This window comes from Pezoporus flaviventris, unplaced genomic scaffold, assembly GCF_033815535.1.
Source record: "Pezoporus flaviventris isolate CSIRO_AGI_PZ_B2104156 unplaced genomic scaffold, CSIRO_AGI_Pfla_v1 ptg000097l, whole genome shotgun sequence".
NCBI classification, from domain to species: Eukaryota; Metazoa; Chordata; class Aves; order Psittaciformes; family Psittacidae; genus Pezoporus; species Pezoporus flaviventris.
In genome coordinates, this window is record NW_026892645.1 from 477,187 (window position 1) to 499,255 (window position 22,069).

At 54.8% G+C, this 22,069-nt stretch overlaps 1 protein-coding gene across 1 annotated transcript; it reads left to right on the top strand.

Annotated features, from left to right (window-relative positions):
• Positions 1-6,809: 6,809 nt before the first annotated feature.
• DBH (dopamine beta-hydroxylase) lies at positions 6,810-20,757 on the top strand. Its single transcript, XM_061476882.1, has 12 exons — positions 6,810-7,250; positions 9,359-9,505; positions 10,778-11,035; positions 12,126-12,302; positions 12,677-12,779; positions 14,155-14,321; positions 14,904-15,047; positions 15,154-15,192; positions 16,047-16,106; positions 16,634-16,761; positions 17,314-17,473; positions 20,412-20,757. The coding sequence occupies exons 1-12, from the start codon at positions 6,870-6,872 to the stop codon at positions 20,544-20,546; spliced, it is 1,899 nt and encodes a 632-aa protein (XP_061332866.1). The 5' UTR covers positions 6,810-6,869; the 3' UTR covers positions 20,547-20,757.
• Positions 20,758-22,069: the final 1,312 nt, after the last annotated feature.

The following is a 22,069-nucleotide window of genomic DNA, read 5'->3' on the forward strand; positions in this document are numbered from 1 at the left end:
TTCAGTTTCCTTCAAGGTTGCTTGGACTATGTGCAAAAGATATTGCAAAACTATGCCAGGAAAAAAACAATTTTAGCTTTTTATTACTTCTATGGGTCAAATGTCATTGTCTGGCAATTTATCACTGTATCTCTGCTCAGAAATATGAATGATGGAGGTTCTTTGCTTGGGACATTCATTCCAGTTCCTGTGCCTGGACTCTTGCACTGCAATAAACAGCCTCCTCGCTTCCCAGTGAGGATGTCAAAGCAATTCTGCACTTGTTTGAGCCCAGGACAGAAGCAAGGAAAAACAGTGTTAGAACAAGGATTTTGTGAATGCTTGGGCTGCCTTGTACAAGTATAGGGCTTGTTTTCTGGACTCTGGCATGAGCTCTACTTACACCAAGAGCAGTTCTGTGAAGATCAGTTACTGTGACCTTGCTCCATGTCCCTCCCACACCCACGGGTCCCTGTGGCTTACCGCTCTGCTTCAGGTAGGTTCAGAGCTGAAGGTGCCCTGGGGCCAGGGCTGCCAAGTGCTGCTCTGAGATTTCTGTCCTTGAAGGCAACAACCTCAGTGTGGCAAGGGATGTATCTGCTTAAAAGAATTAACAAAGCAGCCACAGAGAGAAACTGCTTCTTAAGGAAGTGCTTTAACCCAAACAGACGGGTTGCCCAGTGCCACAAGCCAGCGTGCTCCACACTCACAGCGTTCACACCCCGGCCCACGACTGGCACCGCACACCCAGACTGGCGGGTGGCACCAGCCTGAGCCACGGCAGCATGGGCAGAGGTGCCCCGAGGCTGCACCGGGGAATGGCTCCCCTGGCACATCCCGTCAGCTCAAGCCGCTGCACTGGACATGACAACCAGAATGTGACCCTGTGAAGCCACTGCGCTGGGTAGCAGTGCCCAGGGAGGGCTTAGAGAGGCGGGGGGAGTTTAAGGATGCTCATCACAGACTCCCTCAGGCCCCTTTACTCAGTCCTCACCACAGAGGCTGGAATATCAGGTGGCTGCTGGACTGAAGGGGCTCTGGAGGAGCTGGGGGAATAATCCTTCTATGGGCACCTGTGCCATGGTGGGAGCATGCAGAGCCTTCCGTGACAGTCTGGGAGAGCCAAAGAGACTGCATCTCCTGGAAACACCTTCCCCCTCAGCTTATTGATCCCTTTAAGGCTATCAAGAGACTTGCAGGGCAAGCACACCCTGTAGGGAAGTCACGTTGAGTTTTCCGAAGGAAATCATATTTATCCACTATTTTGACCCTTTATTCGACCTTCTGCTTTACTTGTCTATTACAAACTTCAAGCTTGCAGGGCCTGCAGCCTTTGTCATTCACTGCATCAACCCTTTTGCTAAGCTGATAAAGCTGCATCTTCAAACTCCTCAGGCTCTTTTGGCCCCATGTCTCTTCCTGGATCAGCTCCTCTTGATGCTGATCCTGGCTTGCTGTGTAATCTCCAGGAAGCAGCTTACTGCAGGAAAGCAATGGCTCGAGGAAAAGCAACAAGAAAGGCTGTCATCAAAGAGCAGAGCCCCCTGCAGAAGGACTCGGCACCAGCCCACCCCCTGAACACTCACATGGCAGCCAGCCCTGCCCTGGACCCATGCCTGCAGCACATTCCAGCTTCTTCTGCTGTTGTTTCTTACCAAATTGAAGAACTCTTCCCCACGGCTCTGGAGACATGAGAGGTCACCTCAACAAAAGCAAGAGGGGTCCTGCAAAATGAGGGATAGCAGGTCATGTGCGAGGGCAAAGCAGGCTGTCCTGCATCTGAAAGAGCAAGAAATGGATTTGGTGTGGTTTTAAGTGATGCAGCAGATCTTTCCTTACTGAGCTTGGCATTCTCCACCACATGTCAGATAGCAAAGCATGGGAAGATGTCTGCTTGGACTCACAAGGAGAGCAATAGGAGAAAAAACAAGCGATACATGGTCATCCATGGAGAAAGGCAGCTGGAAGGCCAGGGAGGAACTGAAACAGACGTGGGCTGGGAACGTCACCCACTGGTGAGCATGGAGGGTGGGAGGAAGAAGCTATTGATGGAGGCTGGGAGCTTGGGGGTAGCACCTGCTGGGAAGAGTCATTGCCATAATAGGACTGGAGCAAGCTTGGCATGCCCCTCTTGCAGAACATGACTCGAGTTTATCCTGCTTGGAGCATCTTCTGCAGGGACATGTGGATCTGTGTTACAGTGCGTGGAGATGGTTATTGCAAAGCCACTTTATTTATGGTGGTTTTATTGGCAGGGGAGTGGGAGTACAATACAATTTTAGCCACTCTGATGTCTCTATCTCCCTTACATCCCACCTCCATTCCTAGAGCAGCTTTTTCTTCAAATTTCATGATTCCTTGAACTGTACAAGGGACTTTCTGTACCTGAAATGGTACAGGATCAGTTGGATGGTCTTGCTGAGCAGGGTCACATATGGCCAGTTTTGGGAGAGCTGATGACTGTAGGTCTCTACTACCATTCCCAGTCCTGGCCCCCAGCAGCTGCGGGCATTAGGATCTCTTTGCATATGGCAGGAATGGGATAAGGCCAAGATCTGCTCAGCTGGGATGAACTTGAGCATGAAGAACGATGCACTTCTCAGTGTGTGCTGCAGGATCCAGTGCCCAAGATGGGTAGGGCAGGACGTGGAGCGTTTCAGACAGACCCTGCTAGAGATTGGAGGAGTCCCCAGGGCTGTTGGGTCCTGGACCACCGCTCCGCTGTGCTCCACTGCTCCAGCTAACGCAGATCTCTCCCACCGGTGCTATCCACCAGATCAGACAGCCCTTCCCAAACACACCCAGAGAGCGCTGCTGTCTCTTCCTGTCCTTTTCAGATATTTCGGGTATTTGTGGCAACCTCTCCTGTTTATATAACAAAGCCACAGCCCTGTGTTTGTGGCACCATATCCATGGTAACCCTAATATAGCATGCACAGGCGACTACATTGCATTAGGTGGTTCAGCTGCGGCAGCACCAGGGAAGGAGTTTCTCTGGGCTGCTGAGCTGTGTGAGCAGCCCGGTGCAAGGGGCCTGGCAATGGTGCTCTCCTGTCAGTAGCTTTGGCCTTTCTCCTGCTCTTCCATCCCCAGCTCACCATGACAAGGTGCTGGGCACAACCACCCCAACCATCTGCACTGTGGCCCAAGGTGCAGGTGACACAGAGACATGTGCTTCTGCTGGGCAAATGGAAAGTCAGATTTTCAGCCCAGAACCCTCTTGGTGCACAATGAAGCCAAGGAGCAGCCTCCAGACCCCTTCTGACTTCTGATGGGAACAGGACTGAGCAAAAGTGATCCTTTTAAAAGGATAATAAACAATTCTCCTGCCTCACAAGCAATTCCTGTGAGCCACAGGGCTGGTCCAGCCTCTACAGCTCTGGAGTGAAGGGTGGATCTGGCCAGGGAAATTGCACAGAGCACTGATCAGGGCCAGGGGCTCTGCACAGCTGCCTATCCATGTGAGCATCTCCTGTACGTGCCAGCCCTCTCTTCCCCCTCCTCATATCATGACAGGTCCAGCCTGAGCCAGACACTGCCAACATCATCAGCGCCGAGGCAGATTCGATCCTGGCCCTGGCTGGCTGCAGACAGGGGCTTCGAACAGCAGAGCCCTTGGGCAGGATAGCTGCATGGCAGACAGCAGCATCCCTTCCCTTCCTTCCCTCCCTGCCCTCGCCCAAATTGAATTTCCATTTGTTAGCAAGGCAATGGATTATAGCTCGGAGGGGTGCTGCCTGCTTCAATCTCTAATTTGTGCGTCAGTTGTGTTTAAACCCACTTACCTGTAAGTCAGTGTCTGTTCCAGGCAGGCAGCCCTCGCCTCCTGCCGAGGGAGGCAGCTGCTTCCCTAGCTCCCTGTGCATACACCAGGCACTGCTGCTCCCGGGCTCTGGAAACCACGACTCATCTCCCTTTAGGGCTGGCTTTGCACCCAGGGTCCTGTGGCAGTGAAAGGCCAAGGCAGTCGCAGCACGTCACCAGGAGGGTCTGGATGTGCAGCTCTGCAGAGGATGGGGCCAGCAACACGTGAAGGGGATTAACACTGGTGCTGGGGTTCATGTGCCTGAGGACTCAGTGACCACTGTCCATTAGAAACAGCCCTTCCCCAGGGCTCGCAGTGTGTGTCAGGTATTCCCTGTGCGTTACTGCACCTTTAGCTCTTTTCTGTGGAGGTTTTGGCAGGCTCTAGGGTTGTGGAGGACATCTGAGTCTGTCTCCAGCACAGGATGCTCCTGTGCTACCTCCAGCCATGCTGGCATTAGCTAGGGCAAAAGGAGAGGGACCGGACCCACGGCTCCCATCCCACAGCCTCCCCTGTGCTGCCCCAGCAGTGGGATGCAGCTCTGCACCAGCCCTGGGCAGTCAGAGTCAGGAAACCGGCCTGTCTACATCTCATTGAAGTCTTAAAATAAACACCAGGAGCAATGAGGAGAAAGCTGGATCCTTGCTCTGCACCCGGATTTGTGAGCGCTCACTGGGGAGAAACTGAAAGGGGGACAGAGATATACATATTTGTTTCCTCTTTAAATAAAGTCCCACTGCTTATCTGCAAAGTTCAGCTGTTTTCAAGCTGACCTGCCCATGTTTTGCTGTTCCGCTGCAAATCCCTTCTGTAGAGGAACGCTCGGGAGCTCCACTCACACACGCCAGCACCCTGGGGTTCCATCTCTAATAGGCGGAGGCAGAACACATTAGTAAACGACCCCCCCATATCCCCCAGTGAGGATCACTTGCCTTCCTACCGTGCTGGCAGCTCAGCTTCTTTACAATGAGGAAACAAAGCCAAGAGAGGAGTGGGTGAATCTGTGCTTGGAGGTCAGAATGGGACAAGGCAAAAATCTGTTCTCGGGGGTTTGTAACTCAAGCAGACGCCTGCCCGAGCAGGCAGGGCTGCAGGACAAGGCACCTCCATCTGACACCTTCACACCAGGATCCTGGAGCACAGCAGGTCCAGGGGTGAGCTCAGGAGCCTCAGGAAGAGAGGGGGACGCTGCCTCCTCGCTCAGGAGGTGAGCGGGGGTGCAGAGCCAGCTCCTCGCTGTGAGCCCGGGGCACAGTGGGGCTCAGTTCACACCTCCCACGGACGTGGTGCCAGGAGCCTTCCCAGCAGCTCTAATGACCTCCTGCACATCGCGCTACCCGGACACGGGCTTTTAGAGGTGACAGAGCAGCATGAGAGCTGGTGTGGGGCTGTGCTGTGCGCTGGGGTCACTGCACCCGTGGGGCAAGCGATGGGGTGAGGGACGTGCTCGCTGGGGAGAGCGCAGCTCCCAGTTCTCTCTGCTTTGGCCTTTTGCCTGATAAAGCTAATGACAGACCAAAACCTCTTCCCAGCAGGTCACTTGACAAGGAGAGACACTCCGGATCAATTGCTGCATTCCTGAGCAATGGCTGTGTCTTAGGACAGTAAAACCTCATTGAAATTAACATGGAGATGAACTCACTGATGGTTCATTAAAACACCTGGGCACTGAGCTGGATCTATTTCCCCTCCTTACACAGGGCTGGGAAACGTGGATCTGCCCCCATGACATTGCTGCAAGGACCACAAGTGAAACCCAAGATGCAGAGGGGACTGGAGGGGACTCCGCATGGAAGGCATCCGAGAGCATCACTTATCACGTGAGCGGCATTAATAAAACAAGACCACAAACTCAGAGACTAAAGCAAGGCGCGTATGTGCATCAAGGAGCTAGAGGCAGTTCATTACAATTCCAATTAATGTAGAAAAGCTAATAGCCAAAAGAGAATACATCAGCCCTTAAACAAACGAGAAGGGGGAGGGGGAAGAGACAAAAGGCGTCTTTAAACTGCCAAAGTCCCATCTGTTACAGAAGCAAAGACATAACAAATATTTAACCTCTCTGAAGGTGCAGGTAGGTTGGACCTTGAGGGGAGTTTGAGGGAAATGAGTGTTTTCTCTGGCATTTAGCTCTGCAGGGAAAATATTCCAAACACTGTCAATATTACTTGATGCCAGGGAGCTCAGACAAGGTCCTGCGTGTGATCAGGGCTCCTTTTGCTAATTACATTGTTAGAAAGCAGAAGAGCAAAATCTCAAAGCCTGCAGCATCTCCCATTTGCCTTCCTATTCCTGAGATACTCAACATCAGGGGATAATTATTGAAGTAATCAGTGCAGGGCAGATATTCTCTCCTTGTCCCATTCTAGAGTAATCTGAGAGGGGAAGCACATCCTAAAGAGCTGCCTGGGGCAGCACTGCTGAGCCCTTGTTTCTCCCAGGTGCTCTGAAGGGTGAAATCTGGGCACTGCAGAGCCCTCTGTTGAGGAGACAGGGGAGAGGAGCAGCCAGGAGCTGCCATGCAGGAGGCTGAGAAGAATAGAACTCAGTGCCCGTGGCAGTTGCTAACCAAAATTGTCATTTTTCCACCTGGAAAAGTAAACCGAGTTCCTGAGGAGCCCTCCAGAGGCAATGCATCCCCATGGGGTATTGTGGTGGGGTCTGACTCCCCCCAGTCTGGCCACCTTTCCATAAGTGATCCCAGTTAGGATCTGTGGCTGGGATGCTCCTGGGGCTATCCCAGAGCTCTTGCCCCTCAGAGGGCAGGCAGGGCCAGCTGTGGAGCTGGGCAGGAGGCAGCACAGGCAGGGCAGAGATGTCCACGCAGGGCTCAGCAAGAGCAGCCTGCGAGTAAACAGCCCTTTCCAGCCACTAAGGAAGATTTAAGAGTGAATAACATCAGCCCAGTCAAATTCAATTGCTATTGATAATGTCCATGTGCAATTAGAGCCAATTAAGGGGAAGCAGCAAATGACAAGTGTTTGGCCAGGAGGTGGGGGGTCAATAGAACAGTCCAATTTCCCAACAACCGAATGCAATTAAGGTCTCTCACTTACCCAGCTTGCCCAGGAGGGCCAGCACATAAATGGGCAAAGCCAGGCGTGCGGGTGCCATCCTGCCCAGCATGCAGACCTCCGGGAGCAAGCCCTGCTCCTGTCCCAGCTTCAAGCTGCGGGAAGTGGCATCCATGTACTTCACCATGATCGCGGTGTTCCTGGTCATCTTGGTGGTGGCCCTGCAGGGCTGGGCACCCCGTGGGAGTGATTTTCCCTACAAGGTGCCCCTGGATCCCCAGGGGCTGCTGGAGCTCTCCTGGAACGTCAGCTATCCCAAGCAAGCCGTGCATTTCCAGCTCCTTGTCAGGGACCTGCAGTTCGGGCTCCTCTTCGGAATGTCAGACAGGGGCGAGTTTGAGAACGCGGACCTGGCCGTGCTCTGGAGCGATGGGCACAACTCCTACTTTGGGGTGAGTCGCTGTGTCTTTGCACAACTGCTTTGGGGTTGCCTCCTCGCAGGTGAATCTGGCTTGTGGTTTGGAAACAGGGCTGGTCCAGAGCACGGCACACGCTGGACCACTGCTGCTGCTCAGGTGGAAGGGATCCTGAAGGGGCTGGAGGTTTCTATGCCAGAGGGACCCACAGATCAGGTCTGCACTATGGGCTTGGCATGGGATCTTAAATCAGAGAAAGAATAAATACATCAGCAAGGCAGAGTGGAGCCAGAGCCTGGGTGTCTCTGCTGCGCGTAGGTCAAAGAGCTACCGGTGGCTGTGCAGACCAGCTCACACGTGCACACAGAGTGAGTCCAACAACACCCTGGTTCGCTCGTGGGCTGTGGTCAGTCACAGTAAAAGCTAACCACAGCTCCCATTAATGACACTGAGCCAGTGCAGGAGTCACCAGCCAGAGGCTGCTCCTGCCATGGCCGCAGGGATGGGCAGCACATGGAAAACAGCTCCAGTGCCTGCAGCAGCGTTACCAGGAACCCCACGTGCAAACACCTCTGGGCACCCTGCAAACGCCTGGTGCAGCCCAGGGACACACAGCTCATTTTGCTGTTTGATGTGACAGTGCTGATGCAACCCCCGTCCTGCCTGGCACTGGTGGCTTGGCCAGGGTCATGGTTGCTTTGTCTTCCCGCTGGGGTGGCAGTTGCAGGTACAACCCCTGCTCTCCAGCAGCTCCCTGTCCCCAGAGCACCACATAAGGATTCATTGCAACCGTGCCTGGCTGCAGAAAGCAGTTCACATTTTTCCGCATGTAAGGCTTTCCAGTAAGTTAAATTTTACCTCTCTACTTACTTCAAATTAACCATAAAACACATTCTTTCACCATCAGCCGCAGTGTGAGCTGCAGTGTAATAAAAGGATGAAAAGAAGGGCTTCTTATCTGTACTGTTTTCCTGCTAATTACCAGCATTCCGGTTGTGTGGTGGCTCAAATGCTACAGTATTTCACCGAATCATGTAAAAAACCCAAAAAGGATCATTTTTAATCTGCTTTCATGTGTTCATTGAATGACAAACACCACTGCATTAAGCACTGGGCAGCATTTGGGCTTTCTCTTTCGGCTGGTGAGCAGCATCAGCATCCTGCAAGGAGGTTTCTGTAAGTCTTTCCAATCCTGGTTTTCTCTCTCGAAACAGCCTTTCTTCTGGACAAGTATGTCAGCTTTTTAAAAGGATCCAAATTTGCTTAACCCCCCATGTATTATGAGATCAATTTGCACACCATATTCCTATGTAGACAAATGTCATGCTAGCTTCATGTAGCTGATTTCACTCTCCCCCTCTAAGGACAATATGTTCTTGAAAAATCACTCTACACTTCTGGCTGAAATGGAGCCAAGATGCTTTATTCTTTTTTCCTTCTGTTTGTTCCCTAAGATAAGAGAACCAGTCCCACTCGTGTACATACAGTGAGGTACTTCCTAGGTGCTTTCTGTCTGTAAACCAAAGATATCAATGGGTGACGCAAAAGAACGAGAAAACAGCATTGTTCAGATCCAAATTATTGTATGATTTCATATTCCAAACCTTCAGAGGAGCACAGGAGTAACTTACTGCTCTGCTTCTCCATGTGGCTTTGTCACCATCGTCACCAGCGAGCAGCTCTGGGGAGGCCATGCTGGGCTGCCGGGAGCATTGGCCACAACAAATGAAGGATTTTGACGTGGCAGTTTCTAGGGTGACACTGCAGCCCAGCAAGGGTCTGAGTTTGAACTGGGAGCACTTTGTAGCAGGGGTCTCGCAGAGCACATCAACCCCTGCGGGTCCCTCCCCAGCCAAGGACACTCAAACCACAGCACAGACCGACGTAACACCTCCCCGTGTCCCTCCGGGCTTTCCCCAGGTGCACCTCAACTTGGGAAGGTCTTTCTGCAGCCTGTCGCTGCTGGGTCACCTCTTTCACAGGGCTCCCGTGGCGGGGGCCATGGGCTGCTGGACCGAGGCTGGGGGGAACCGAAACACAGGCTCCCTCCGCCCTGGGACGTGGAGGGTGAGCAGGACTCAAGGTGCAGTGCTGCCGGTGGTCAGCGCCTGGTTCCCACTGAGCGCGTGCTCTTCCTCCCACAGGATGCCTGGAGCGATGCCCAGGGGCAGCTCCACATGGACTCACAGCAGGACTACCAGCTCCTTGGGGCCTGGAGGGCTCCTGAGGGGCTCTACCTCCTCTTCAGAAGAGCCTTCAGCACCTGTGACCCCAAGGACTATCTCATAGAGGTACGGCACCACCCTGGGCAGAGCTCTGAACCCAACCTGCATGGTTGTACCTGACCAGTGCTTTGTTTCGGGCACAGCATCAGGTGTTTGCTCTGTCTAGGGCAGAAGGGAAGCATGCTACAGATGTCAGTCCTGGGACATGAGTAATGTTTGGAAGGATCTATTTACAACCCCTTATAAACCTCTATAAAGTGTAGATTTTAGCTCATTTGCATCATCCCCTCCTGTTAAGCATGTGTTAGGTCTATATAAATACCCTCCTGCATCACTCTGGTTTGCAGTCTGGAGCCAACTGTTTGGAGTGTTACAAAAAGGTGTTGGTGGTGTTCAATGAGAGGCAAAGAGGGGTATGGCAGGAGCTGGAGGCAAGCGGAACTGCTGCTGTGCACTTGCATGTGGTTTGGGGTCTTCATTCCCCACTCACCTGTGAGATGGGATATGGAAAAACCTTCTGAGCCGAGATGTCAAAGAGCTTCAGGGTCTCAACCATGGACCCGGGTGCAGGCAGGAATCGGTGCAAGGCTCACTGCAGATGAAAGCCTTTGGTGGGCAGGATATTTTAAAGCCAGCGTGGGCACAGAGCACCCTCGACTTTCTGTTGCTGGTTTTCAGAAGCTTGTCGGTGGCGAGAAACGTCTACCGCCTGCCAAAACAGAGAGCCCTGGAAGGGAAAAACCTGCTGTGTGAACTGGGAAAAGACTTGCAGGTCTCTGCTCTCTGGTCCTTTAAGGAAAAGTTGTGCTCTTTTTCCTTTCTTTCTGATCTCCTGTCCAGAGCTCACTGGGTTCAGCAGCAACTTCCTTGCTTGCAGTAGGCTTTCAGCAGAGCTTCTTGTGGTACCGCCCAACAGGAGCTGGAGAAAGGGAGGATTTGAGGGAGAAGTTTTGTTTCTGCTGTTCCTCCCCATGTTGCTGCCTGGGGGTGAGGTTGGGGCTGCAGGGTGGTGTGAACCCTGGCGTGGCTGTCCCAGCCTCCAGCTCAGGAGGGATGAGGGGCTCTGAAAGAGCAGAGAGGAGATGTTACCTTTACTGATGCTACCCAAGGGAAACTTCAGACTCCCAGCTGGTAGGAAACCCTCTGTGATCATGTCAGCCAAAGGAATGCCCTGTCATCTAGTCTTAGGACAGCAAAGTGAACTACTGGTGAGGTCACGTGTCAAAACGTGTCAAGAGGCACATTCCTGGATTCATGACACCAGTGCTGGTGCTGATAGTCCATGCAGTTCATGATCCTGCATGAAAAACTGCCTGATACATTTTGCTCTCCCTTCAGGATGGCACCGTGCACCTCATCTATGGGATCCTGGAGAAACCAGTCCATTCCCTCCAAGCCATCAACATCTCTGCCATCCACAGGGGACTGCAGAGGGTACAGCTGCTAAAGCCCAACATCACCATCCCTGAGCTGCCCAGTGACATGAAGACCATGGAGATAACAGCCCCTGACATTGTCATTCCCAGCCAGGAGACAACCTACTGGTGTTACATGGCAGAGCTCCCACATGGCTTCCCCAAGCACCACATTATCATGGTAAGAGGCAGGAGAAGGGGGTTACCTTCCCTGGTCCAGATCGGCCACCGGGTTCACATTCAGCTACACTGCCAAGTTCAGCTCTTCCCCACCCTTTCACAGGGAAGCTTTCAGGCCCAAACATGTTCCCAGCATGGTACCAAACCATTTCCCAGAGCCATCCCACTAGCCAGTAGCACCCTTACATCTCCTGGAGAGCCCAGAATGGGTGACAGATTGGTGACTTTCCACCCGGCACAGTGAGCAAGTACCAGAGCAGGCTCAACGCAGCTCCCTTACAAAGCTGATCCCTGCAGGAGGCAGAGCTTTAGCTGTCAGGGTGGACTCGCAGCAGGATCATGGCACACAGGGAGCCGTGCAGGCAGCCTGGGCCCAGGGAAGGGCAGGGTGAGGTTGGTCTGAGGCCCATCTTGAGCTGCTGGCAGAGCATCGATAGCATTGGTCGCCCTGTCCAGGCTCAGGGGGTGCCCTCGCTCACCCAGGGCCAAAGAACACAGTGGGAGAGGGAGAACCTGACCGAAGCGAGAGCGTAGCCATTTACAGGGTAGAGACGATGCTGCAGAGGAAAACTGGGGAGGAGGATTTTCTCTGTAGCAGATGGTGTGAAATGAATCATCTGTGTGTAAGTAAAAAGTGCGTAACTCCTGCTCCCTTCCCGCTGCTGCAGACCATGTCTGCAGCTGGTGCTTTTAGCCAGAGCCCTTCCTTGGGCTTGTTTAAAGTTTCTTTCTAGCCTAAATCCCCCTCTGTGCCCCAAGCAGCTGCTGGCTATAATCAAACCCCAGTAGCTGCGGGCACAGGTACTGCAAGGGGGCGAGGACCCTCTGCAGGAAACTGCAATGTCCCCAGGGTCACCCCAGCCCTGAAACCTGGCAAAGGGCTCAGCCATCACAAAGCAGACGAAGATCTGCTGCTGATCAGGTGCAGCACAACCTTCCCTCCCCATTACGCAACAGAAATTGTCCCCGTTCAGTAACGGGCAGCAACATCCGTGCCTCGGGCTTCTGCTGGAGCCTGCACAGGCAGCAGCCACCGGAGATGAGCTCCAGCAAACGGTCTTAATGCCTCCTCCTTGGGTGCTGCTTTGCAGTATGAGCCAGTGATCACGGCGGGCAACGAGGTCTTGGTCCACCACATGGAAGTCTTCCAGTGTGCTGCCGAGTTCGACAGCTTCCCCCACTACAACGGCCCCTGTGACTCCAAGATGAAGCCAGAGCAGCTCAACTACTGCAGGCACGTGCTTGCGGCGTGGGCCATGGGAGCGCAGGTGGGTGCGAGATGGGACCAGTACCATGGGTGCATTCCTGCTGCCTCCCCACCCTTCCTGCTTGCCCCTTTGGGTGCAGCCCTGCCTGATCTCCCCATCCTCCCCATGAATGGGTCCAAGTTTCCACCTCACCCCAGCCCACCCGCCACAGGTCAGTGTGATGCCCCTGCTCAGTACCTATGCCATTGCATGTGCATGTTGGCATGCATGAAGCCTTTGGAAGCAAGGCCAGCTCTCCAAGCACAACCAAGAGCACAAGTAATGTCCCTCAGCCCACAGTGGGGGTCAGCATTATGCCCAGACATTTCCCTTTTCAGCCCTGTCCCCAGGAAAGCCATCCCACATCTCCCCTAACACCCTCCCTCTGCTTCCAGCCTTTCTACTACCCCGAAGAAGCAGGTATTGCCTTTGGTGGCCCAGGCTCCTCCAGATACTTGCGCCTCGAGGTTCATTACCACAATCCCCTGATATTTAAAGGTGGGTGTGCGATGGGTGATGCCTGGTGAGGGGCAGGTAAAGCCAGGGAATGCCACCCTACTGGGGAGGCTCCACATTCCACACAGGAGAAACCTGACCAAAATCATAGCCAACTTTCTGGAGACCTGAGAGCCCAGACCAGTCCTAGAAGGAGGAATGTATTAAATCCCCACCAGGCTGCTGCCTTTGGGGTCTCAGCAAAGCCATCCTCACTGCAGGTTGCCCACATCCTCCTGCTGCCCAGCAGCTGGAGGGATGCTTGGGGAAGGGAGCCTGACTGATTCCCAAGGGCAGAAACCTGCCCTGCACAGTGTTCCTGAAGGGCTGTGATCCAAGGCAACAGCAGTGCCTAGCTGAGCCTCTTAGGGTGCCCCTCCAGGGTCTGTGCAAGGCGGTGGTGGTAGGGCTGAGCTCAGAGCCAGTCACCAGAGAGACAGCAGCAGCCTGCCTGGGATGGGGGAGCTGAGATGTTTCACTGGTGCTCCTGCTTCATAGCATCGTCAGGAGACACATTTGGGAAAAAAAAAGGATTACAAACAACTCAGTTTCTTCATTAACATAAACCCAAGTAGCTCCTTAACTACCCAAGTGTATTTTTAGGAGACCAGAGCATATGTACTGTAGATCAATCACAGCACATTCAGCAACTCAAGAAGAAACACTTCTATAAATACAGAGCTCACATCTTTCATAATTATTCTGCTTTTGCATGTTGACCAATAGTGTTTCCCCCGTTATTCTTATCCCTGGGTGGCTCCAGCCCAGAAACAGGGAGTTCAGAGCCGGCCGGGCCCCTCCTGACTGACTGATCCTGCTCTTTCCCTTTGTTCACAAAGCTGGGTAGCAAATGGGAGCCAGAGCTTGGCTTTGCATCTCAGCAGAGCTCGCTGCTGCCTCCACCTGCCCCACGGTCCACATATGCCAAGGCACATCACGGGCACAGGGGCTTCTCCAGCTCCCGCCAGCTCCTGAGGGGAGGTTAAATAGAGCTAACTCAAATGCAGGAGGGACCAGAAGCTTTCCAAGTGCAAGGAGTACTTGCTCCTCAGGGATGTCTCCTCCTGCCAGGCCCCCAGTAAATAACAGCACGGCCTTAACTTTTTGGAAGCATCAGTTAAGAAGATGCAATGAGCCATATCTCTGGAGGATTCTCCAAAGCACTGCCCTGGGCTCTCCAGAGGTACTCCTTATCTTACACTCTTGGGAGAAATTCAGCCTCAGGTTGGTGACCTCTCCAGGGGACCAGGCACGTGCCTGGGGCCACTCAATAGAGACTTGCTTGAAAATACCTGGGATATAAAACTGCACCCCTGAGGAAGCTGCAGGAGAGGCTGGTGCCCATCTCCACCCGCAGCCTTGTCCTCTCACCTGGCAGGGCGCCGCGACTCCTCAGGGATCCGCCTCTATTACACGGCCACCCTGCGTCGCCACGATGCCGGCATCATGGAGCTGGGCTTGGTCTACACGCCGGTGATGGCCATTCCCCCGGGCGAGGACGCCTTCGTCCTCACAGGCTATTGCACCGACAAGTGCACCCAGCTGGTGAGTCCCCATCCTCTCTGCCCTGCTCTGCCTTGGAGAAGAGAGGTCTTTTCCCAGGTCCCAGACAGCAGTGATACAGCTCAAAGCTCTGGGCTCCTGATTCCCAGTTTTAAAGTCCTTGAGCCCCTTACTATGAGGTAGCACTGGAAAGAAAAATCTGCCATGTAGAACAAACAGTGAGCAGCTGGTTGGGATGCGCTGAGTCCCCCTCAAAGCAGCTCTCCTGGGGAGCCATCTGCTCTGCTCTCCAGGGTATCATTCCCGTAAAACTTACTGCCAAGCTGGCTGTGCCCCAGTGGTGCTTTCCCCCATGGTGATAGGAACACTGGCATCTGCTTCCAAGGAGCTCACCAAGAGCTCTCTCAAAGATGGTTTCAAAATGCCTTCCTTCCTCTCAGGGAAGCTTTAGTAGGTGTTTTTTGTAGGGCCTACCCAAAAGGGATCATTTGTGCCATCCCAAACCCCTGTGGGGGAGCCGGTGTGGGGGTGGCCGGTCCCGAGCACACAACAAGGGGATGCTCCGGAGTGGAGATGGGCGAGGGATGGGGTCAGGGACAGGGGCTTGAGCCATCCTTCCCACAGGCTCTGCCTGCTGCCGGCATCCACATCTTCGCCTCCCAGCTCCACACTCACCTGGCAGGAAGGAAAGTGGTGACGGTGCTGTCGCGGGATGGGCGGGAGCGGCAGGTCGTGAACTCAGATGATCACTATAGCCCCCACTTCCAGGTATGGGGTCTGCAGGGGCAGGGGGGGTCCCACTGCGCATCACCTGTGCGTGCCCTGTGCACAGAGCCACTGCCTTGCCCTGACACGGCCCCTTCCTTCCCTCCAGGATATCCGCATGCTGAAGGAGGTGGTTCCAGTTTTTCCAGTGAGTAGCTCCAAAACCCAGAGGGCGCAAAGAGCTTCCCATGACCCCTCAGCCTGAGCCCCCCTTTACATCACCTCATCCCCTCCCCTGCGGGCTGCAGGAGAACAGGATCCCTGTGCCCCCAATCACATCTCCCACCCCTGTGTGGATGCCTCGGGGACACTGGGGCTCATCTCATATGGCACAAAACCGGTGTGTGGGCAAATGAACAGTGCCGGGAGCCAAATGAAGCACCTCATTTAGCTGGGCTTCCTCTAGCAAAGGGAGGCTCCTCGGGGTGTGAGGGTAACCCACGCATGCACTGGAGGTGCCATCTCCTTCCCTGTGGAAGAAGAGCTTTGGCAGAAAATGTAGTGGGAAAGGGTGGTAAAACAGAGGCTGGGCATGCCCCGGGGCTGTGTGGGTGAGAAAGGACCTGGCTGCAGCATGAAGAGTACCTACAGGAGCCATTGTGCTCCAAGACCTGCTCAAAAGACACAGCACCCATTGAAACCGTACCCAGGCTGTGCTTCAGGTTGTCCCTGTGGGCTCCAGCGCCGACCGTGCCAGGGAGGCAGTTGTGCCATCAAGTAGGGTCCAGGTCTGGCAGTTCAAAACGCTGCTGGAGTGAACTCTAAGTGAAGACTCTAAGGGAAGTGGGAGACGCCATCCCTGGGGTGCTGCCCAAGGGAATCTCCTGGGCGGTGCAGCCGGCGCTCCGGCGGCACTGCAGCGGTGCTGGAGGGAACAGGCTGCCCCGGGGGCTGCTCCGCTGTGGGGAGCAGAGATCTGCTGCGCTCCGAGCTCCCTGATCCCCTGATCAGAGACAGGAAACGCCGCGCTCTGACACCCACACGTGCCTCTGAACCCCGCAGGGTGACGAGCTCATCACGACCTGCACTTACAACACGGAGGACCGGAGCCGAGCCACTGTGGTGAGTGCAGGGTCTGGCCCGTGCTGCACCCCAGGGCTGGGGACGCCCGCTAAACAGGCACCCGCATGAGCTCAGGCTGAATCACAGCCAGAACCCCGGGGGAGGGTGGTAAAAGAGTGAGCCCACAGGGCTCTGCTGCCTGCAGCAGGATGCCAAGGAGCTAATTGAGAAGCAGCATGTGTCACTAATTCCCATCACACGCTCTTCCACTGGGGATTAATTGTAATTAAAGAGAAGTGGCATTTTTTGACAGTTCATGCTATTTTCTTACATAGGCAGTAAAAAAAGAGCCTGTCAGAGGTACCATCAACAGACACAAAGCTAAATATAGCAGAGGGATTATAGGAAATCTGCATTTTACTGTAAAACACACAATCTAGCCTCAAAGTCTGTCCTTGCATAAAAGGCAGATGAGCAGAGCACTGCCCACCCTGCACATGAAGGGGTGCATCTATAGGTGTGTGGGCACACGGGTGTGAGCTCTGAGCCCTAGCAGGGCAGAGCCAGACCCTGGTGTCTGTGCACAGGGAGGGTTCGGCATCCTGGAGGAGATGTGTGTGAACTACGTGCACTACTACCCCCGGACCCAGCTGGAGCTCTGCAAAAGTGCCGTGGATCCGGGCTACCTGCACCGGTACTTCAACCTCGTCAACAGGTACCGGCTGTGCCCAGGGGAGACGGACATGGCAGCACCCTTGGCTTGTGATGCTGGGAAAGAGCTCAGCACAGGCTCTGAGGCCTTGGCTGTGCAGTGGGCATGGGGGCACTTGGGCAGTGCAGGTTCAGGAGCTGGGGCACAGCCCTGCACTCCCCAGCCCCAGCACGGGCAGCCAAACCCAGGGATTTAAGGGGAGAACAGCTGGGAAGGGAGAGCATTCCCAGGAAGAGACTTCCCAGCAAGTGCCAGTGCGTGCAAAGTACTTGTTGTAACCCAAGGCAGACTCCAAGCATCCCTGCCAGGGGAGCAGGCTGCAGCTCACTCACCCACAGGACAAGGTGCGAGATGCTGCCCTCGCACTGGGTGTCCTGCTCACAGGCAGTCCCGGATCTCCCCATGTTGCTGCCGGCTGTGCTGAGCTCTCCTTGCTCCCAACACCAACTTCGGAGCTGTTCCAGGCTGAGCTTTAAGCAGGGAGAACTTGACACATCCGGTGCTGACAGGGGACAGCGCCGCTGCCTCTCAGCATCGCATTTCTCCTACCTTCAGGTTTAACGACGAGGAGGTGTGCACATGTCCGCAGGTCTCCGTCCCACAGCAGTTTTACTCTGTCCCCTGGAACACGTTCAACAGGGATGTGCTGAAATCCCTCTACAGCTTTGCTCCGATCTCAATGCACTGCAACAAATCCTCTGCTGTCCGGTTCCCGGTATGTACGGCGTTACAGGGAGCCCCACAGAGCAACTCCCGGCCTGGGTAAAAGGCAGCTTTTAAAAGCTCAGGACAAGGCTGATCCCAGCGGGCTCAGGGCAGGGAGCTGGAGCTGCTCAGGGAACGCTGTCGGCAGCGGGACACCAAGCCCAGCACTGGTGCTTAGAAGAACCTGGTCGGAGGCACCGTGGCTGTGCCCGGCCAGGCTCAGTCAGAGCTGCCTTTGCCTGAGGCGGTTCGGAGGCTGCTGAGCATTTCAGCAGGGCTGGCTCAGAGCCAAGGAGAAGCCCGAGGTGGGTTTTAGGGTTCTGGCAAAGCACATCAGGGCCCAGCAGAGCGAGCACATTACTCATAGCACCTGTGCAGCCTCCGAACGCAGCGACCAGGCAGAACGTGAGGGATAAAGGGCTGTGAGATCTTTAAATGAAAACCAGGCCCAGCAGTGATGGCCATGACAATGATGGTGGTGAGCATTTCAAACCAGTGATGGTCCCTACCACCATCAGCTCCCAGCACCATTCACCAGTGTAACAAACTTACGTGATATGCTACTTCTGCATCCAGTGCTATCCACCACAGCACTGGAGGATGAGGAGCTGATTCTATCAGATCAACAGCTTTCTGCCCTGGTAAATCCCCTTTGGCAAAGTCTGCTTTGAAGGGGCAGAAACCTTTCCAGTCCCTTGGAACCCTTTCCCAGGGACCCAGGTGCTGGAGACCCGGCACCTCTTGGCCATGTAGAGCTCTGCTGCGGGGAAAGGGAAGGTACAGAAGTTTTGTGCAGCAGCAGAATTATGAGTTAAGCCTCTTAATTATGGCCCAGACACGTCTCCTGACTTCAGAGAGGCTGGGGGGGGGAGTGGCTGGGAAGCGATTTGAGAAAAGCAGAGCTGATGCCAACACAAATTGGGTCAGGAGCATCGCAGCGAGGGCGAAGGAGCCGAGGTGCCCCTCCTGCTCTGCCGGTGTGTTCAGAGCCCGCCCCAGTTTAAGACATCTCATTTATTCCACACTGCTTCTGCCAAGAGGAAAGCACCAGCTCTAATTAAGCTTGTGGTTTTGCAGTTCAGCGATCCCAAATCTGAGGAGATTACTGGAAGGATTGAGTGCTGTTAATTACCTCAGGGTAACACTTGTGAGTGGCTGCAGGGACTTTGCTGTCCCCAAGTCTCCTGCACCTACAAGGGCTCGCAGTGAACCCTCTGTACTCTCTACATTCGAATTTCCACTCAAAAGCACTGAAAGCAACTATAAAGACACTATAAATGCCTCTGACCTACCCCAAGGGCTGGTAAGGGGTAAGCACGGGGTTTGAATGCATTGGCAGGGCAGATGGCAGGCTCAGTCTGGGGCCCAGAACTGGAGCAGGCGCACCCTGAACACCATTAACTGCTCTTTTGAGCAATAAGGGTGCAGGAAAACAGTTGTTTCTCCAGCCCATGGTCCCCTGCCGTGATGTCCCCTCTCCAGTCAGCCCCTGTCCTGGGTTCAGCAGTAGCAGTCATGTTTTTTCCTTTGTGTTAACTGGTGCAGTGCTGTGTTTTGACTTCTAGTTTGAGAACAGTGTTGGTGAAGCCGATGTTTTCGGTTGTTGCTGGGTGACGTTTACCCTGACCAAGGACTCCGTGAGGCTCATGCTCTGCCAGGGAGGAGGGGAGGCTGTGAGGAAGCAGAGACGGGGCGCCTGACCCGGGCTAGCCGGGGAGGTATTCCATACCACAGCACGTCATGCCCGGGGTGGGGGGTAACTGGGAGTTACCCGGAAGGACAGGGGCTTCCGGGTGGAACTCGCTTTCTTGGCCGGTGGTATCGTATTCTCTTCCCTTGTTATTTTCCCTTATCATTGTTTTAGCTGATAGTAGCGGTGGTGATTTGTTGCTGGACTGTTCTTGTCTCAACCCGTAGGAGTTGCACTCTCTCGATCCTCCTCCCCGTTCCTCCGGAGCGGGGAAGGGGAGAGCCCCGGTGCAGGGAGGGGGGGAGACGGACACGGACCTCGATTGTTGTCAGCTCGGCACCACTCACTGGGAGTGAGTGAACAAGTTACCTGACTGGGTTTAAACCACGACAGTTCCGTAAGCCCACCACCCTCCACCTTTCCCAGGGTTTGCCCATTTCACTTGCCATGCAATGAGACATTTCATCTGAACACAACTTCAGCTTCCCTCTTGCTGTGACTCATGGCTCTCGCTCCCCATGCAGAACCCCCCCCCCTCCTGCTCACACTGCAGCACAGCCAAACCGTGGCATCACCGAACCAGAGCCCAGCCTGAGCCAGCGGTGCCCTCCCAGCCCCTCAGCCAGCCACCAACCTGGACCAACACACAACATGTGGGCTAGATCCTGCCTGAGTGCTCAGCTCTCGGCACTGTCTGACCCTGGCAGATTGCTCCTTGCAGATTCCTCCTTGCGGGGAGCATCGCGAGGACGAGATGCCCCCATGCACACACAGAGCAGGGCTTTTGTCCCAGCTGCGGTCACCTCGAGCCCCGATGCCTGTGACAGCCCCGCGGCACCTCACCAGGCTGCTGCATCCTCCTGCTCTGCAGCGGCTGCCCATGAACATGCACGGTGCAAGCGTCGCCTCTGAGCAGCCTTCCTGCTGGCACCTGGGAGACAGGGCTTTTCAGGGCTGAGCTGAGGCTCGGTGCCACTCCGTGGTTTGAGTTGCCTCCATCTGGTTTGGTGGGTAACACTTCCTGGGGTGGAAGCTCCCTAAGCGTGGTGGGTTTGCACAACGCGGTGCGCTGCAGGTGTCTGACCTGCTAAGGGGAGGTGTAGGTGCTTCTACAATACAGATAAATTACTAACATCGCATAAGAAAACATCCTGGTTTGGGTGAGAAGAGTCAAAGATCATTTTTACACACAGGGAGAAACACAGACTCTGAGTACCAGAGCCCCGGCTCAGTCTCATGGTGCTGAACTCTCTTGCAGGGTGAGTGGGAGAAGCAGCCGCTTCCCACCATCACCGAGAGGCTGCGGGAGCCGGTCCCACACTGCCCGCCCGCCCCGGGGCCTCGGCCTGCGGCCCCCATCCCCCTCGACCTGGGCGAGCTCAGGAGGGACTGACCCAGCGCCTGCTGCTTCCGTCCCATGGGGAGCACCTCCAGGCAGAAGCATCCGCGGGAGCGTTGTCCTGCTGCTCTCCCGGATCCCTGCCCACACAGGAGTGCTGGCTGGTGCCCTGGCCCCTGCCTCGGGAGGGGGTTAGGGCTCATGAGCTCGAGTTTGGAATGTACTCTGGAGATGGAAGGCGCTATATTTAGTGTGTTATTAGCAATCGTGGCTCTGAGTAATGCTGCTTTCCGCCCCCAGAATAATAATGTGGAGGTTTGCTATTGTGCCGAACCCAGCGCGGCCCTGGGGAGCGCGGAGAAGCTTGTTTTCCTGCAGAGAAACTGAGGCACAGAGCACAGAGCTGTGTGGGAGCAGCACACAAGCCTTCCCAGCACCCCACAGTCCCATCTAGCCCAGGGTGGCTCCATGGGCACTCTCCCACACTGGCACCTGGAGCAGGGCAGGAGGATGGAGGGAGGGATGCTGTGACAACCCCCAGCACTTGCCTCCCTGCTGCAGGGACCAAGCTCCCTGCCACGCTTCTCCTCCTGCTCCCCTGAGCTGGGGATTATTTGTCTTGATGCCACCAGACGCCAATGGCTGGGAACAAATGATACCTCTGGTGGGGTTAGAAAGGAGGAGGGATGGGGAGGAGGGACACAGCGAGGGGGGGGGGTGTGTGCGTGTGTGTGCGTGTGAAACCTTTCTGCAGAAAAACCCCATTAAACATGTAACTGTAAAAAAAATAAATTAGAAATTGTGCTTTGCTGTTGAGCTCAAAGGGGAAACTGCCTGGGAGAAGCCGAGGAAAGACCATTGGTGCTGCACAGAGCCCACTGGTCCTGGCTGGGCGCCTGCCCCTTGCTGCACTGGGATGTGGTGATCCAGGGCAGACGGCAGCTGAGCCCTCCCCTCCCGGCCATCCTGGGATAAGGGAGATCTTGGGTCAGAACATGGGGGAAAACCTGAAGCAAAACCCGGTCCTGGCAGGCACGCAGTGGATCCCTGACAGAGAGGCAGCGTGCTCGGTACCTCATTTATCCCCAGGACAAATGGTCAGGACAGGGGCCACCTCCTCTGCTCTCCATCAGGGCAGGATCAGGGGGTGCAATCACCTCCTGTTCAGAGAAAAAATCACCTCAAACTCGTTTTGCAATGTTCCCAGTAAAACCAAAGCATTTGAGAGTTCCGGCTCTTGCCCATGGCGCTCGTTGCATGAAGCCGAGGAACTGAAATCAGCTCTAAAGAGGTTATAAACCAAGCAAACCTAGTCAAGGGAAATAAAGCAGGCTGTGTGATTGTTTCTTCAGGCAGGTAAAAGCTTCAGCAGAGATCAAGGACCCAGATTCCAACAGCACTCGCCCTCGGGAGTGTCTTTCACTCTCTGGGGCACAGCACCAGAGCCTCTCCCCAGTCCAAGGGCTGCACAGCATCACTGTGCACTGCTCATCTCAAACCCAGAGGCGCCCAAGCACCAACATGGCCCCATCCCCACAGCTGCAAACCAGACCCCACCTTTGCTCCCACAGAAGGAC

Coding starts and splice junctions, on each gene's coding strand:
- DBH (XM_061476882.1), top strand. CDS start 6,870: ATGGGCAAAGCCAGGCGTGCGGGTGCCATCCTGCCCAGCATGCAGACC. Junction 9,506..10,777: donor CCAAGGACTATCTCATAGAG/GTACGGCACCAC, acceptor CTCTCCCTTCAG/GATGGCACCGTGCACCTCAT. Junction 17,474..20,411: donor CCTCTGCTGTCCGGTTCCCG/GTATGTACGGCG, acceptor ACTCTCTTGCAG/GGTGAGTGGGAGAAGCAGCC.